Genomic DNA, 18057 nt, shown 5'->3' on the forward strand with positions numbered 1-18057 from the left:
CATACACTCATTTTTCATGACAGACTCTACTGATTCTGTGCTGATAGTTCTTATAGAAAAACCTATCCCTTCCCTTCTTAGCATAAGTGAATATCTTATGACTGGATAACAAAGCTAAATTTTGTCGTGTGTTTTGCTGATTTACAAATCCTTTGTGGTGTGCTGTTCCTGACATAAACTCGAACATAATGTGCATAAGCTACAGCTCAACCCACTAGGAGTTCTTTCTCTTTTGCTGCCTAGAAACAAACAAATATCCTGCAAAGAAAAAGACATAATTTCCTTAGCACCATAAACACAGAACTAGGTTTACAACACTGCACCCGTGACATGAATATTGCTCCTAAATACAGGTGAGAAGTCTGCAAACAAAAGAATCAGCTGGGGATTTCTCTCTCTACATAACTGTAAAATCCACATTGGAGTAGTCCCAGTTCTCACAGTAGATTGGTCAGCCTGAATTTGCCTTTGGTGAGGCAGCCGGGGGCAAGCCTACTGTCTATTCAGAGAAAGGCAGTAGTGGAAAAGAACAGTTGTCATCTGGGGTTATCAAGAAAGAGCATAGTGGTTGTGGTTTTACTATTTCTTTGGAATCACTGGCTGTAACTACTGGAGCAGTTTCCACATAATTTAATTTTTTTTCAGGTGATCTGATTTGCTGAACGATAGAATAAAATGCCATATAAGCAAATTCCAGAATGACTTAAAAATATTTATGTTACTCAGAAATAGGACTGCTTTCACATCCTTTCACAGTTAAGAATGACATGATACAATTAGGGATTAAAATTCAAACCCTGAGTGTTTTTCAAAATGAGAAACATTTTGAACATATTGAAATGGGATGTCCCAAATTTTTCACCACAGCATTTTGAATGGAAAGATTCTAAATCTTGTATTTTTTTGAAGTGGTGAGGGAGCAAAAACAACTTAGAATTTGTTTTTGTGTATGAAATTGAATTTCTATTTTTGACTTTCTGAGAATAATATTCTAGAACAGATAAATTACGGAAGTCTTGTTTCTGAATTTGCAGGTCCCTTCATTTTCCTTCTCTTTACTGTGGAAGGGTGAGAAGTTATGTCTACACTTTCAGAAACTTTCTCCATCTCTTATGTGTGAAGCCTATAAGTTGTACGTTTTCCTTGCTAAAGGCTAAATTTTTTTCCATCCACAAGATAAGAATTCAAAACATCCAAACCAGTTGAATGTAGTGAATACACAGCAGAAAGCAGACTGCTGATAATGGACTACAGAAGATGCCCCAAGGAAAGGAGGTTGAGGAGATCATGCTGGACAGCTTTGGTTTATCATGATGTAGTACACAGCTCAGGAATTAGTCTTAATGTTTCACATAGGCAATGCAGCCAGCCCAAAATGCTTAAACTTCTGTTTTTTCATACTGTGGTGTGGTTCTGTGGCACCATTGTCCACCTTAAGCTAGAATGTGATCCATGTTGCTTTTCTGCTAGTTTCGAGAGACCTTTCTTTAAAGATGAGAAAAGAAAGAGAATGGTCTTTGTTCTTCTGATCTTAGGCTCTTCAAGTTTGTCTTCCCTTTTGCATGGTAGTAGAGGAACTCTCATATTTACTGTGTGTTCTCATTTGTTTGTCATTGTTTACCTTTTTAGACAGCAATTTTAAGGGGATCTGCTGGGAGATGCTGCTCTGTTTCCATTTTTTTAAGAACTTTCATCCTAACCTGGTTAATAATAGGTTCAGAGATCAGTGACCAGAGGAAAGTCATTCAATATTCAGTTAAAAAACAACCCACCCTAAGGCCTACCTTCAAGTACAGAGATTTCAGTCAGAGATTGGTAGGCCAGTCTACAACATGACAGGATAGGGAGAGCAGACAGCCAGGTGCAACTCAAACTAGTAATTGACTGTTCTCTTATGACCAGGATGAACATTTCATCCTTCCATTTGTGTCCTCAGTGCAGTGAATGGTGATATAATTCTGTCTTGCTTTAATCTTATATGATGAATTAATGAGTAGCCATCATTGTATGGATGAGTCTGAACATTCTTTTCTGTTTCTTAGGGGGAGAGAGGCCCAGTTGGTTTCAATGGGACTCAAGGAGACAGGGGATGTCCAGGTGCCAGAGGCCATAAGGCAAGTATGTCACTTTGAAGTGTTACCTAATTTTGTTTTCCACAAAGCTCTTTTCTGTACTGAGGACAAATGCCTGTGCTGTCTTCCTGAAGCATGGATGGACAGCAAGACCCAGCTGTGAGAATAGCAGACAATTTTTGCTGTCTTTTTTTGAGAAGTACTTTATGTAACTGAAGCATGGTCAAATTGCTAAGTAGTTTGCTGACTCAGCAACTTGCCAGTGACTTTTTCCACCACCAAATCCAGACTGGCCTTAGTTAAAGCTATAAAGCTTTACAGAACAGAAATGAAAGTGAAGGCTATACTGTCTTCTCACAGGAAAGGGGTCAATCCCATATGTGGCAGTAGGGGGTTTTACAGTAGGGACTACAAATACTGAGCCCAGCATGTCTCTGCACAGCAAGCGGCGTGCTATTGTGCTCTTATTCTCAAGATCAATAAAAATACTTTCACCAAATTTCATCTGTGTTTATTTTCAATTTCAGGGGGCGAGAGGCTATAGAGGAAGTCAGGTATGTGTTTTCATGTGTAATCAGTTTTCTTTGAGAACAGTGTTCTGCTTCCTTTTAAGTTCATATTACCTTGTAGGATGAAAATATCAGCAAGGAAGGAAAACAGTGTAAAAACTTCAGAATATTTAATGTACTTTTGCTATGTTGTATAAAAATGGATTGAAGTGAGCTATTAGGGTAAAAACTATCAGTCTTGTATTTTTAGCATGGTTGCAGTCATAGTTGATTTAGTCTGACAGAAAAGGAATTTATTTACTGGCTATTTTAATAATCTGTCAAGGTGGTAATCTTGGTGGTCAGCTGAATCTTATATTCTAATTGTTGAGGAAGCAGAGCAGAAAGGGGGAAAAAAAGATTGTGACTAATATTTATTGCTGATTTGGACAGCATTTTCACTGATTCATTATTGACCCTTTTTTGATATCCAACTTATCTTCAGCTGTTTTTGTCATCCATTGATCTTGCAACTCTGCTTATTTAACCTTTCAAGCATAGCTGTTCATCAAAGATATTGTCACCAATTCATTAGTAAAATGTGAAGCCTGGAAAACAATGATCTAATATGGCAATATTAGTTCCCAAGCTAGAGCAATTAAAATGAATTGAAATTGTATTGGGTATTTTGATACAAAACCGCTCCTAGAAAAGATTTAAGAGCCTCAAAGACTCAGAAGATATTTGCTTCCAGACCTGAGCAGCTGTACATGTGAGAAAGTTCAGAGGGTGTTTCTGATACCTCAGCTCTATTTAAAATACTGCTCTGTACTGCCTTTTTAAATCCTCCCATGTGTTTTTATTCTGTTTTCCATTTTCTGCTCTGTTCCCTGAAGTAATTTGTCCTCCTTTTAGATTATAGAAGAGGGAAAGTGCTTGCTAATGATTTTAATTTGACCAAGTTGAATTCTACAGTAGGACTTAGTAGTAGCACAAACTCTACTGAAGTCCAATGAATATATAAACGTCTTCACTGTGTTGTGTCATTATCTCCACTAATTTTATTTTAACTAAAAATATGAAGCTTTCAGCACATAAAAAATGTGATTCAATACTGCTAACTTAGTAAGGTTGAGGCAGTTTATTGCAGTCTGCAAGGCATTTTAGTATAGCTATTTAGAGGAAAAAAAAGACAATACTGAATATTTAGTACTACGAAGTTTGGCTCAGATTTTCTGAAGCAGAACGTGAGTGAGGGAAAAATGAAGGCTTGAACAGAAGTCATGATTTCTTAGTGCTCAAAATTTTTCTGGAATGCTTATTCAAGAAATTCTTGTCTGTGAAGTATTAATCTTACTAAAATGTACAGCCATCTAATTTTTCTTGTAGTACACACAAAACTGTTATAAATGAATGAAAATTTTCCTCAGGAACTTTAACTAGGTGGTTTTGTAAAGTCAATATAGCATCAAAACCTACAAAGCAATTGTGTCCGTAGTCTCTGTCAAAGTGAGACTCCTGTTGGTTTAACTAGCATTTACAACATTCTCTTGTGCCCCTTCCAGTGATTTGTTGAATATCCTTTCAGCTTTCAGGGTAGTGGTCTCTGCAGATTTCATTTTGTACTGCAAATGAAAACATCACAGTTAATTCCTTCATTTTTATCCTAGTAAAGAAAGACAGAAGAAGCACTTCAAAGTATCCTTTAAAAATTGAGTGTGTTGTTTGGCCAGGTCTAAAACATTGTGGAGCATACATAAATGAGATAAGGTTCTAGCAGTTATAACTCTATTCAGAATCCTCACTCTTCATCTGAACAACAAATTAACATCTCAAACTCCCTAAGGTTAGGATGGGTGTTTTGTGAGAAAATGGCTTCCACAAATGGTTGCAATGTGATTTGGTTTTGCAGACAAAGGGACAAGAAGAGCAGTGTGTGTTTGAGTGGGAATGTGACTGCTGTTTATGTAGCAAGCATCACATTGCTGAGGCAGTAATGAAGTTTCTTTAACAAGTCCTAAAGCCTAAGATCAGTCTCCTGTAATTATTTTTATCATGGTTATTCTTTCTAGCTTTTCAATGCACTGTTCATAGTATGAAATTATTTAAAAAAAAAAAAAAGCATAAATCAAACACACATGATGGCTGACACCAGAATTAGAAGATTATCAGACACTAGTAATTACGTTTTGGAATATATCTAGATTTTGAAGGTGCTGCAGTTGGGAAAAAGATCTGAAAACTAACAGATGGAAAAGCAGAATTCAAATCCTGATTAAGATCTATAGTTTTAATAACCACTGTTCTTATTAAGTGTTCTTAACGATGATTTGTTTTAGAAGTTAATAATTCGTTAAAAATCTGAATTATTAATTCCTATTTTTAATTATTATTCTTGCTAGTCATCAAAACCCACTATTCTTATTCAAGTTTCCAAAAGCAGGGTAAACACTTCTTCCCTTGCTCAAAGGGGCAAGTGGACTGATGCTAATGGGGTTTTTTTGCTTATTGCTACAGGGTGAACATGGTGAGAATGGATTTGATGGCACTGCTGGAGAGCAGGTAATTGTCGCTTTAAATGTGCAGTGCAATTAAAGACACCAACCTCAGGGTTCAAAAGTACGGATTTTTATGCCTTTGAATGGGCTTTAATCCTGAACAGAAACTCTGTTGTTTAGTGTTTAGAGTTGCGTATCTGATTGAAGCTGGATTCTGCCACACAAAATTTGGGAACCACATTTTACAGAAGGAACAACCATTAATTTTTTTCTTCTTTCTTTGCCCTTTGTGAGTCTAGGGAGAACATGGATTTCCTGGACCTTCTGGAGAGAAAGGCAACATGGGAAAACGGGTGAAGTATCCTTTATAGTAATGTTTAGATTTTATGGAAACATATTTCCAAAGTGTAATGCTATCTGTAATGCCTGTGAGTTGTTTCTAATAGCTGCCTGTTCTCCAATATGATATGGCTCCTGTTGTAATTCAGTGTAGCTCCACTGACTTAAACAGATCTGTGTTCTGTTATCTGGTCTTCCTCTACCACAGATACTTTTTCTACCTGTTCCCAAATTGCTTGTGCTCTTTTTATGAATTTAGGGCAGAAAAGGCCCCAGAGGAGAACCAGGTGAACGAGGAGAATCTGGCCTAAGAGGAGATCATGTAAGTGTATTCCTTCTTTTTTCTTGGGTTGCACTGATTCATGCCTGGATTTTTGTGATGCAGCTGCCTGAAATATATGTGATTTGAAGACTTTTTCACAATCCTAGATGTTGCAGTACTCTGCAAGAAGTATGGCATATTCCAGGAGTCCTGAACTCTTTAGATGCAGACGGACTGAAGCAGGTGTTTAAGCCTCAGGTCTCCTGCTTGTTTCTTGCATTTTTATTTATTTGTTTGCTTATTTTTACCATGGGCAATATAACTCCTTTTGGAGCTATTTAGTCCTCCCTGGTGGTCCCCACCCTACAGAGGAAATTCTGGATCACTTGAAAACCCTGTGCACTGACTCTCGGTTAGCAATCTGTAATGCTGCAAAGGCAAATTACTTCTTCAAGCTGACATTTTTTTCCTTGCATGCTCCAGAGCCCTGTATAAATGTAGTCTCTGATGACTAAAATTTCAATGGAGACAACGCATTTCTTGTATCACCACTTTAAGTCTTCTCACACATATTCCAAAGACCTTTGTTCCAAACAGTCAAATATAGTGTTGACTTCTGTCATCTAATTAAAAAAGAATCAGGTGTCATGGTAACTTGCCTCTTTGAGAGATCAGGATTTCACCTGTGTCTAGCATTAAGTGGCTAAATGGAACTCCATTCTAGTGTAACCCCAACTGACACTCACTAGCTAGTTGTGATCTTAACTCAATTAACTATACCCAAACAACCAGAACAGCTTCACATTTTCAGAGTTTAATTTGTTGCCTACTAGCAATATTTCTTTTCATCTCTTTGCAAAAGAAGTTGTGGGCTTTGCAGAACTTCCTGTATAGTGTTCTTACAAGTATCTTTATTTAAAATAGCCTTTGTATTTTTTGTTGGCTGCAATGACAAATCTCATTTAATTCTGCTTCCCTATCTTGCCCCTGTACTCAGAGTAATAAAGGTGTGGTCACTGAAAATGCTGAGCTTTCTGCTTAACTTTTCCAGGGAGATCCTGGGACTAGCAATAATGTTCCTGGTCCTAAGGGTGAAAAGGGAAACTCAGCGCGGCAGGTAAGCAAGTAGTTCTTTATTATGGAGAGAGGATTTGCGTAATTGCTAAGTTCTACTGGCTGTCCAGTGACTAAGTAGCTCTTTTCTCCTGTTTTGTATTTTGCCTTTAGTATATGTCTGCAACACAGAAAGCTTTGAGAAGTGCTTGATAGTGTAAAAAAAATTAAAAAGGTTAACAAAGACTATGGAAATATTCCAATAATATAGAGCTAAGGGAAGATAGGATTTAGTATAAATATATTATTCTACCACAGATTTGCATCACCAGCTTCAGAGGCTTCTAGTAATGGGTTGTATGGATACCGTTAAAAACCATGCTGGGAAAAATGCATTGGGTATCAGCAGACTGTACTCATTTTACTGTGGAACTGCTGTTTCCTCAGGGTGGTTGACCTGTATCTAGAACATAAGAGCTGGGATGTGTGCTTATACAGTGATATCTGAATTTTTAAGAGGTGCTTGAGTGATACTGAAGAAAAAAAACATAACAGAAAAGCACAGCCCATTTTACCAGTGTGCTTTTTGGAAAGAATAAGCAAAGATAGTAAGCAGTCGGACAGTAGTATATAAGTGATGGTGGATGAAACCTTAAGAGGGTGAGAACTAGCAAGATGTGAGAAAAATCCTCTATTTTACAAGTTTGATTGTGTCTGAACAAGTAGGGTTGTTGCACATGTTCAGACACATGTGTGTGCATATATGTCTATGAAGAGTGTGTTGAAGGCAGCAGAAAAACTGTAAGGGTCACTCTTTAGAGAATAATTGTGTTTTGATGACTTTTTGGAAACAAACCTCATCAAATTTTCCCATCTTAAGAAGTCCAGCTGGAAGGCTGAAGTCAACAAAAATGATTTCACAAAAGACTTGACCAAATATCAGCTCTTAGTAACTGATGGATTGGAAATCCAAAGCAAGCATGATGGCTCTGGTTTATAATTTTTCATTGTAAATGATTTGCAGAAAGCAAGAATCAGCATTTAACATGATACAACTGATTGCAATGGAATTACTTAGGAGAAGAAACAGAAGTAATGTATAAAGAATGTATAAGAAAAAGAAAGCGTATTTAAAGAGCTTGTTCGTTACTTTGTTTTGCAGGGAGACCCGGGACCACATGGACTCCAAGGAGAGCAGGGTGATGCTGGCCCTGATGTAAGAACAGTAATCAGTACAGGGTGGAAGTAACTGATACAAGATACACTGGGGTTCCCACTGAAAAAACCAAATCTTCTCTCTTCCTTTTATCCCACACTTAAAACTCCTGCACTGAGAGGAAACATAAATCTTCTAAAATTTTCATAGTGAAACATATTTGGCTTCAAATTTAGTAGCTTATATGTATTGCATTGTGTTTTGTTTTTTTAAAAATCAGGAATTTGGTGTCCTATAATTTCAGGTCTGATTCATGTGAAGTCACAAGCCTTAAACTCAATGCAACCTTTTCTATGAGCCTTAATTGCTTCATAATCTCACCATAAATACATCTATCCCTTCTTCCTCCCTGTGACTGCAAGTTCCCTATGCCCGTTCAAGCCTGTATAAAGACTGACTAGCAGCTGAGCTGCCCTTTTTAATCCACTAGAGACTGGAACTTATGAAGTCACCTCTACTAGTCTGTCAGAAAGGTGCCTAATGCCAAAGTCTGGAGTGATGATCACTCCTCAGTTAGGCTGCAGAAACATCCTAAAGGCCTCTAGCGATGTGAGGTTTAACAGTAATGTTCATTAGTACTGCTGAGCAGTGTGCAGCGGGAAGTGGTGCAGACCTCTTAGCTCAGAGGGAGAGAAGAGGGCTCTTGTTCTCTTTATTTCAGCCAAGGGGCAAGTAACCTGGAAGGTGTTTTCCAGAATTTTGTTGAGAAGGCTTCCCTCTGCACTCACTGAGGGTCTAAAGCCTTTTTTTTTTTTTGATAAGGCTTACTTGTGTAAGAATTTGTCCCAAATCCACCCTTTTCTCATTGTTCTTTGGAAATAATCTCTGCTTTCTATAACCTGTATTTGATTGTATTTTGTAATGTATTTTATTATAAACTGTTGTTTCACATATTGCTCAGTGTTCTGGATTGTAATCTCTCATGCCACTTCTTCCTAGGGTGCAGCAGGTCGAAGAGGCCCCCCAGGTCTAAAGGTGAGTGGCTGACACTGCTGCTACGTATCTATATGCAGCTACATGTGCACCCTGAGCACCTCTTTGCCCCTCTTAAGGGAGAAATTTCAGTGTGATCCAAGACACATCAAAAGTCTGTTTCCAGCCAAGGTAACCTTTGGTTCTCAGGTATATGTACCAGAGGCCCTCCTGACTTAAAGGATTTAGAATTGAAAAGCTTTCATTGAAATGAAAGGATGGTTACTTTTATTATTAAGGCAAATGTGGGAGTGTAGATGGAGAAGACCATTGCTAAAGATAATGGGAATGAGTAGTCAGGCTGCATTCTTGCAGCATAAGGCCAAAAGTTTGGCAGTTTTTTCCTCCTTTGCTCCCTGCACACAGATACATTCATGACACGCATATGCAGCAGAGGCAAAATTAAGGCAAGTTCTAAAAGATACTTTATGAAAATATAAACACAACAGAGTATTAACTGAAGCTCTGAAAGCTGACTCAAAGCATATAAAAGAATCAAGATTCTGAAAACAATTTAGTTTCTCAAGTATATATCTAAGAGAATATAGTGTAGTTTGAATGCTTGTATAGGATGTAAGGAATAGGTCAACCCCAGTGCATGCTGATTGATCATTCCAGAAAGATCCTCTGGTGGAAAATTCTCTTATGTCATTGTTAGGTGGTAGCCCTGGTTTTCCTAGACTTACACCCCATGGAGCGACTATGAAAGGAAACTTTCCTGAGATGTAATTGGTAAAGATATCACTGCCATTCTCTTCAATGAAGTTTTAGATAATGTTCTTGGAAAAGAAAACTTGTTTGTCTCAGTATAAATTACAAAATACAGTTATCAAAGAAAATCTAAAAGCAGATATATTCAAGAGTGAAAGTAAAAAGATTCTAGGAACCTGAGAAGACTTATATTTCTTTCTCTTTTTTTTCCTTTTTTTTTTTTTTTTTTTTTTTTTTTTGGAAAGGGTAAATAAACATTTTCCTTTGTCCATCATCCTGGCAGGAGTCTATAAGAACATCTAAAACTATGACTCCCATACATCTGCGTGCAAGATCTATCCCTTATCTCTATCTTATTGCTTGCTTTCTCAGGTATGGGTTGTATGATCACTCCAGGAAAATTGCTCTAGTACAAGTAGTTCACATTTGACCCAGTCTCTCTGCAAAGTTAACACAGATAAGGAAGATAGTGTATGCCTTGGTGTAGCATTTCCCCTTTATCTTAGTGCATATAAACCCAGGGAAACATTACAATTTCATCTGTGACACTGTCATTACCTGCAGGATGGAATATGTCTTGAAATTCTACCCTGTGTTGGAGAACATAAGAAATCCATTTCTTAAGTAGTTATGTAATTTTGTGCTTTCTTTTTTTTTCCATTTGATTGCTGCTGAACTCTAAAAATTTTTGTTTGCATTTTTCTGTCAGGTACCAGCAGAAAGAAATAATCCAAGTGAGCTATGAGGTCAAAACAGGTCAAAAATTTAAGTCTGTGGAAATGGATTTGTACCTTATCTTTGTTGTACTAACAAGCAGGAGAACTTGGCCCCCTCCTCCAGTCATGAGGCTACCCTTTTGTAATGTGATAGGGAACAAGAGAGATGACTGAACCTCACAGCAACAGCGAACTTCCAAACTGTTTTCATTTAAGCACTTGATGATCAGCTTTGACTTCTAAAAGTATAACAAAAAACATCTGTGTGGGTCAGTAGGCATTGGAAGCTAGGTCCCAACCCATGTTCAGAGCACAGTTTATGTAAATAGCCTGTACACTGAAGAGGTGTAAAAATTGAATGACAAAGAGAATTACCCTCTTCTGTCTTCCACATCTCCTGGAGGAACTAGATGGAACGTAAACCCTGCAATATGACACTGGCATCCATCCTTGGGTGAGATTTTGGGTGTGTGTCCTCCCACCGAGATCTCTTGCATGGCAGGGTGTTGCAGAGCTACCACAGCTCTTTCAGCACAAGGTGTGAGAACTTCACTGTGCACACTTCCTGGTGTCCCAGGGCCTGGAAGCAGAACTGTGCAGTCCTAATGTTTGTAGGGTCTTTAAGGGCCCTTCTGTGAACTGCAGGATCCAGCTCTAAGGAAATATGATACAGCCAGTCCTTCTGGAGAGGAAGGTTTTGTGCTGGAGTGGAATGGAATGGCAATGAATCCCTTTTTCAGATGAAGATAGGTATTGATGGTGATGTACTCAGAGACAAATGATCAAATTACGGGCAGTGAGCCAGAATTCACCCAGCTAACGCCTAAGGACTTGTAACAGGTTTGGCTGTTAATAAAAGGCACTGAAATAATGGCGGCGTCAACAAAAAGTTGTTAACTTCCCTTCCAGTCAACATGAACACACCACTTTTCATCGTATCCTGTAAAGGACAGTTTCCCAGGACTTCTAGTTCCAATTGTCTGTTGCTTTTTGTGATAAAAGGGAGACTAATTTTTTGAAATAGTTTAAAAAAAAAAAAAAAGTCAGCTAGCCATTCTAAACAGTCAGAAGTAGTCAGCGGGTGGAAGGAACAGAAGGTGTGGTGTAGCCTGAGAGTCACAGACAAGAACAACACTGTGTTCCCAAAGCAAAACAAAGCAAAATACTGAAGACAGAAAGGAGAATAAACTAAAGGAACACATGACAGAGAGGAAAAAGAAAGGCGGGGGGGGGTGGGGGGAGAAAAGAACAACAACTCTTCTGGGTTTGATTCAAAGTTAAAGTAGCTGAAAACTTTCTATTGGTTTTTGATTCTAGTAGAGTGTGCCTAAGAAATTTTTTCATTTTCTTTGCAGTCAAAGTGATTTTTGTGGAAATTATTTCTATTTGATTTTTTTTACAGCTGGCGTAAACTTGGTATCATTCTAGTAACTGATGTTTCATTTTACAGTATTGTTACTCTGGCTACAAATAAGTTTGCTAAAATGCCTTTTTTTTCTTTTTTTTTTTTTTTTTGCGATTGTTATCTTTCATTTCATTCATATGGTGGAGAATGGAAGTTCAGCCTTTTGAATGCAGTTTTCCTCAGGAGATTCTTTCCAGAACCATCTGTTTCCCAAGAATCTTCAGACATACGTTTATAATTTCTCCAGTGAAAGGAGATCTGCAAGGCCTGGAATATCTTGGTGCTAATTATCACAATTTTACTCAATCGAGCAGACAGTAAATATTTCTTATGGATGTCAGTTAAACTGGCTCACCCTCAGATGGCAACTTTATGGAAGTGGGAACTGGGAAAGCAGTTTTTTTGCCATCATCAAGGAAGATTTGACTTGTCTTCCTGAGTAACCAGAGTGAAAGATGGGGAGTATAAAGACATCTAATCCCAGGACGAATTGTGAAGTCATGGTTTCCCCTCAGAGTAGTTCTCCATGGATAACAGTGAAGAGGCTCTGGCCTTGTGATCCTTGCTTCATGACTTCTCATGGGCTCTGCAGCGGACAAGGACAAGTGTAATGCAGGAATATTGCGGAGGCTGAGGTGTAAAATGCAAAGCAGATAGAACTGACCTCTTGCACTTCAGCTTTCATATTCATTATGCACTCTAAAGAACAAAAAAAGCTACTCGACTCTTGCTTTTTAATTGAGTTTTCTTCAACAGGAATTTGAAGCTGCTTGAAAGCTGTTTGGGAGCATTGAAAAACATTCTATAAACTGAAACTGTGCAGATATTAAGTTATTATCTGTTGATGTACATATGACAGGTGTTAATTTGTTTGGTTTGGTCGTTGTTTTTTTTTTTTTGTTCTGGCAGGGTGAGCAAGGAGATCGGGGGGAAGCAGGTTACCCAGGAAACTCTGGTCTTCCAGGCCCACAGGTAACTAAAAGAACTTCTGAGTTGTTTTTATATTAGCTATGGAGAAGATGAGTTGTCTGTCTTGATCTTTTGTCCTTCTTTTGAAATAATTTGTTTACTTCAGCTAGTGAATATCATGAGTAAAATTCTTTCTTGGCAAATCTCCTCTGTAACCCTAAGGAATTAAATGTGGCAAGTTTCTCTTTTGGTTTATGTGGGTGCAGCTTCTAGTGAAATGAAAATAGGAAAGTGAGTAGCAGAAATAAGTAATTTAACCAACACATCTCTAGCTTACAGGATATTATCAAGCAGATATCTTCAAAATGAATTCATTAGAAATTGCTAGCAATAAGTGCATAAAATCTATTGCACGTTTGAGTGTACTGTGCTTATAGTATGCATTAAATTACGAAAATGATACACTGATTGAGAAAACCAATGAGGAAAGCTTTGTGATTTAAAGATTTGCTTGGTGGAATCATTTCGAAGAGAATTATCATTGTAGACTGCTTACAATAGCTTCCAGTTTTAAGATGCTCTAAAGATGCTCTTAAGTTTTAAGATCTAGGCATCTGGAGAAAGTGTGCCTAGTTGATATGGGTTACTTATGGCTCCCTCAGTATCTTAGACACTGCAGTGGCTCTCTGAATATGGTCCTCAGGCAGTGACCATCTCAGCTGCGCCACACAGGCAAATCCTTACAACCAAACAGCCAGAAGTTTCACCTGTTCATTAAGGCTTGCAACCATCCAGACACTTGGATTCTGGTCATTGCAACAATCTAATCTTTGTTGAAAGGCTATCAACATTGAACTGACTTTTTTTTTCAATGGCTTTTTTACATCAGGGCCCAAGAGGACTACAAGGAATCGGAGGACCTCCAGGACCACAAGGCATGCCAGGCCCTCTGGTTAGCTTTAAATAATATATTCCTGCTGTACACATTAGGGCTTTTCATTCTCAGCGTTGATATTATTCTTATAAAGAGTTTTTTTTAAAAGAAACCTTATAGAAAGAAGAAATGGGGGATTTTTCAGTATAGTACTTAAGGAAACATTTGCAACCTCATATGATAAAATAACAGCCTTGAAAATAAGTTTAGGTGGGTGAATAGGAAGTGAATGTCAGCATTACCAAGCTTTTTGCATGATTGCACAGTAATGCCTTAGCTCTAGATTGCACTCTCAGTTCTGTAGTATCAGGACTAATAGCATGGCTTGCAACATGTGTAAATACAGATGTACAGTGGTGTGGTTGCGGGCAAAGTTAGATAATGATCAGGTAGTTCCATTAAAGTATGGCCTGTGAGGTTTAATGCTAGGGTATGATGAGGTTGTAACTATTGAGCACTGCCTGCTGATCTTCTCACTTGTGTGATGCTGTTGATTTTGGGGGTTGATTTTGGGTGTAACTCAGGACTAGAATGTCCTACTCTGTCAGTCTTGACCATCTGCTTCACTCATGTAATGATGCTCATGCTTACACACCCATTTGTACGTGTGTATATATACATATAGTTTGTGCAACTATGCATGTGTTCACTAGGTATCTATGTAGACAGAAAATAACATTTTAAAGCAGTCATACAGAAAACAGGAAATAACTGGGATGATAGCTTGACCAGGAACTCTTACTGTCGTCCTCAAAAGCCTGTTAATGTGCTAATATTTCTACTGATTCTGTAATAATTTCAAGTGGCAATGAATCCTTGAGTGCAGCGAGCCCTTGATTTCTTCATTGTGCACCTTTTAACTGATATTTCTGATTACAGGCTAGTCTGGGGGCTCCGGGTTCACCTGGCTCTGTTGGGAAGTTAGGTGCAAGAGGAGAAAAGGTAAAGATTTTTAAGGTACCTTATTGTGGCAGTCTAATAGTATCATTCGTTCCAGAATATGACTGAAGAAGCATGAGCTAACACTTGTGTTGTTCTTATGGAACATGTGAAGAATGTTAAGTTTTATAGATACTTTTAGACTGCATGGGAAGGCAAATGATGTGTTCAAGGTAACCTTGCAGGTATTGGAGATATACTAAGAAGTTTTTAGTGTTGCCATGACTGCTGTTCTAATTGCTGTTGGGGTCATGGTTCTCAGTGGGGCCTGGCTTCTCACCAAATGCAGTAGGGATAAGGCAGTGCTGACCCTTGAGCTTGTTTTATGATTCCTAGAATCTGTCCAATCCATTGAAAATATGTACCAGGTAATCAGAATATCTCCAGTCGGAAGAGACCCGTGAGAGTCATTGGGTCCAACTCCCTGCTCCTTGGAGGGCTGCCTAAAACTAAACCATATGACTAAGAGTGTTGTCCAGATGCTCCTTGAACTCTGACAGACTTGGTGCTGTGACCATTCCCTGGGGAGCCTGTTCCAGTGTTCGACCACCCTCTCAGTGAAGAACCTTTTCCTAATGTCCAAGCTGAACTTCTCAGTTCAGTGAAGCATAGCTGCTATTTTAACCTTTTTCTTCTAAAGATTCCTAACCAGTTCAAGGAACCTTGGCTGTTACAGTGTCTATTGTACAGGAAAGAATATGCTGAGAACTGAATCAACATCAAGTTAAACAGAAAGGCTTATACTAATAAGTGGTCCACATTATGGTTCACTTATAATAAATGTTATCCCTTACTTTCATTAATGTGAGATTTACTTTATTTAATCAAAATAACTCATTTTAGGTGTTGTTGCATCTTTGAATCTAAAAGGCATAAGTAATAACAGTTAGTTAATCTCTTCAGTCTCTTTGAAGGGTTATTACATTCAATGACAGACAGGTACCAGGAGGTCAAAGTGCTACTATGAAAAGAGTCACTGACTGTGTGAAAACATACAGTGAAACAGTGACAAAAATTGGGAAGAGGCATAGGAATTTAATCCATCATACATTCCATTTTCTCAGTCTGGTTTTGTGCTTTTTAATGTTGGGGTTCTTGTTAGAAGAAAGTTCATTAAAGAAAGTGAGAACTAAAAAATGAACTGAAAAAAAGAAAACTTGCAGGAGGACTAAGAGCACAGTGCAGACAGCCTGCCTGAGAAATATTGTCTTCTATCAACTGATGCTTCAGGCTGGTAGAATTTCAGGTTATGTTCTGATACCATTAATATAAGTTTTTTCCAGAAAACACTTTTTTCACTGGTAATTCTGTATAACAATGGGAGTTTTATTGAATGAAGGCCTTTGGGGTTTAGCTGCATGAATGCTCAACTTATTCTGATTTGCCAAGTACTTCCCAGTTGCACTGCCAGGAACCTTCCATGAGACACGGTCTGTAATGGAATGCTTTCAACTGGCATCAAGTAGTCCACAAAATGTATAACCACACTTCAGTCTAGCAGACAAGTTTACATTTCAGAAAGAAGAATTCTCCTGAATGAGCCAAACTAATGCCTTTTATGTTTCAATTATAACAGGGTGAACCTGGTGACCCGGGAGAGAAGGGCCCAGTGGGACCAGCTGGATGGAGAGGCAAGCCTGTGAGTCTTTCTGCCCTAATTCAGGGCCCCTGTAGTTTAACACCCATCCAGCTGAATCAGTACAGTTCATTCCCTTCTATTTTCTCTATTTGATACTATTAAAACTATTTCACATTTGGTTCTCAGTTTTCTTATGGACACCAGATTCCTTGTGTGCTAGAGAGAATATCTTTCCCCTCAGGTTCTCTAGGACAGAGAGAATATGCTAGGGGTAGGGCACACAGTGGGGAAGAACTGTGGCCTTGATCTTTGTTTTCTCTCTACAGATTTTGCCACCACTTGCTACTGGTTTTGAACTGTGTTGTGATAGCTTGCTCTGCTTCATCAGTCTTAGCAGCCTGGGCACCTCATTGTAATAGGCTATCTTTTATTCTGAAATAGAACTGGTTGTAAATCTAATCCTCTATTAAAAGCTAACTCATGGTATATTCAACCTGTGCAGGGCATGGATGGCAGAGATGCCTACGGTCCTGAAGGAAGCAAAGGAGCAAAGGTGAGTACTTAGAGTCAGGATGTCTCACAGTCTTCATTCTTCAGTGTCAAATCAAACATCACCATCCGTATTTGATTCAAACGAAATGTAAGATATGGCCACAGTGCATTTCTGAGTTTCAGTAAGAGGCTCAGGCTTCCCACGACCATCATTTTAAGAAATTCTTCAATAGGATATTCTTTTGAGAACCGTTCTCTCTTACTTGATGTGTGTATATGGATTTTGGGGATTGTACTTCTTGGAGTACACAGTGCTTTCTCCCCACTTCAGTCAGCTTGACTAGCCACTCTTGTTGGCAAGTATTGGTGGGCCAGCCACCTTGGACTCTTTTAATTTTTCTTTCAGAGGAGGAATTCCTTGACTACTAAGGTGAGGGTAATACTCTCCAAACATCCTCCCTGTTTTAATGTGAAATGTTCTTGTGCTCCTGTGGTCAGCAATAAGCTCTGAGGATTAACCTCTGGATAGCTACATATTTAGAAGTTCTTATAATTCCCTTCGCAGCCCTGAAAAAAATAGCTGTGAAATGCCTACTTCTCTAAAAACATAAAAGAATCCAGCTAAAATAAAAAGTATGCAGAAAGGATGAGGTCAGAATCATGGTACCAGTGACATCAATGGGTCAGTCTGTGAGCAAAATGGTCAGGATTTTGGAAACAGCTGCAGTCCTCCTTTCAAAGAGTTTATGTAGTGTTACAGTACTAGTCCTTTCCCGTTGCTTGTGAAAGAGAAGTGGTCCAGTGGATCTCACTGGAGGCCCATCTGTTTCACTCTCCCTTTTTTGGGAGAAGCATAGTGCTATAGAAAAGATATGTAAGGCTTCCCAGGAGCCTCTCCAACTGATGAGCTCCTTTTTCTAAAATGGCATTTTTATTAAAATGGCTCTTGAAGCTTCTTATTATCCAATATCTTTCCTTACCTTCTTAGCCCCAACAATTTCCTTTGATGAGAGAGTTTCACAGGTTACATATATGTTATATGAAAGACTGTTCTTTTAATCTTTTGGAATTTCCCACTTGGTCATTTCAGGGAACATCCTCCTTGTTACAAGAAATGAGGAAAAAAGCTTTCTGCTAAATCTTCTTTTCATTATTCATTGTTTTAAAGGATTGACTTAAAGCCCTTCTTATATACTGATGTGTCTGTCATAGGTTTGGCAGGGCCTGAATGAAAACAATAAATAAAAACAAGCAAAAACCCAATTCACCACAGAATAGTGATCCAGAAAGAGTTGGTTTCCCCTGATAGCTAAGAGAACAGCCTTTTGTATAGGTTTTACTTAAGGTTTCTATTAATTATACAGGTTCACAGTCACATTACACTCTCTTAGGTGTAATGTGGGACCTATGTGCATGTAATTTTCTGGCAATTGTAGGATAAAGTCATATGATGTTTAATAAGCATGTCCACC

At 38.4% G+C, this 18057-nt stretch overlaps 1 protein-coding gene across 2 annotated transcripts in view; it reads left to right on the forward strand.

Moving 5' to 3' along the window:
* LOC141929874 (collagen alpha-4(VI) chain-like) overlaps positions 1 to 18057 on the forward strand; it is a 45803-nt gene that overhangs the window by 14647 nt on the left and 13099 nt on the right. For both annotated transcript variants that reach the window (XM_074839882.1, XM_074839891.1), the window contains exons 7-19: positions 2043 to 2114; positions 2600 to 2626; positions 5078 to 5122; positions 5358 to 5411; positions 5657 to 5719; positions 6711 to 6776; positions 7875 to 7928; positions 8868 to 8903; positions 12642 to 12704; positions 13531 to 13593; positions 14455 to 14517; positions 16091 to 16153; positions 16596 to 16646. In XM_074839882.1, the coding sequence (XP_074695983.1) occupies positions 2043 to 2114; positions 2600 to 2626; positions 5078 to 5122; positions 5358 to 5411; positions 5657 to 5719; positions 6711 to 6776; positions 7875 to 7928; positions 8868 to 8903; positions 12642 to 12704; positions 13531 to 13593; positions 14455 to 14517; positions 16091 to 16153; positions 16596 to 16646 (720 nt within the window). The remainder of the gene's footprint in view (positions 1 to 2042; positions 2115 to 2599; positions 2627 to 5077; positions 5123 to 5357; positions 5412 to 5656; positions 5720 to 6710; positions 6777 to 7874; positions 7929 to 8867; positions 8904 to 12641; positions 12705 to 13530; positions 13594 to 14454; positions 14518 to 16090; positions 16154 to 16595; positions 16647 to 18057) is intronic.

This window comes from Strix aluco, chromosome 1, assembly GCF_031877795.1.
Source record: "Strix aluco isolate bStrAlu1 chromosome 1, bStrAlu1.hap1, whole genome shotgun sequence".
Classification (NCBI taxonomy): domain Eukaryota; kingdom Metazoa; phylum Chordata; class Aves; order Strigiformes; family Strigidae; genus Strix; species Strix aluco.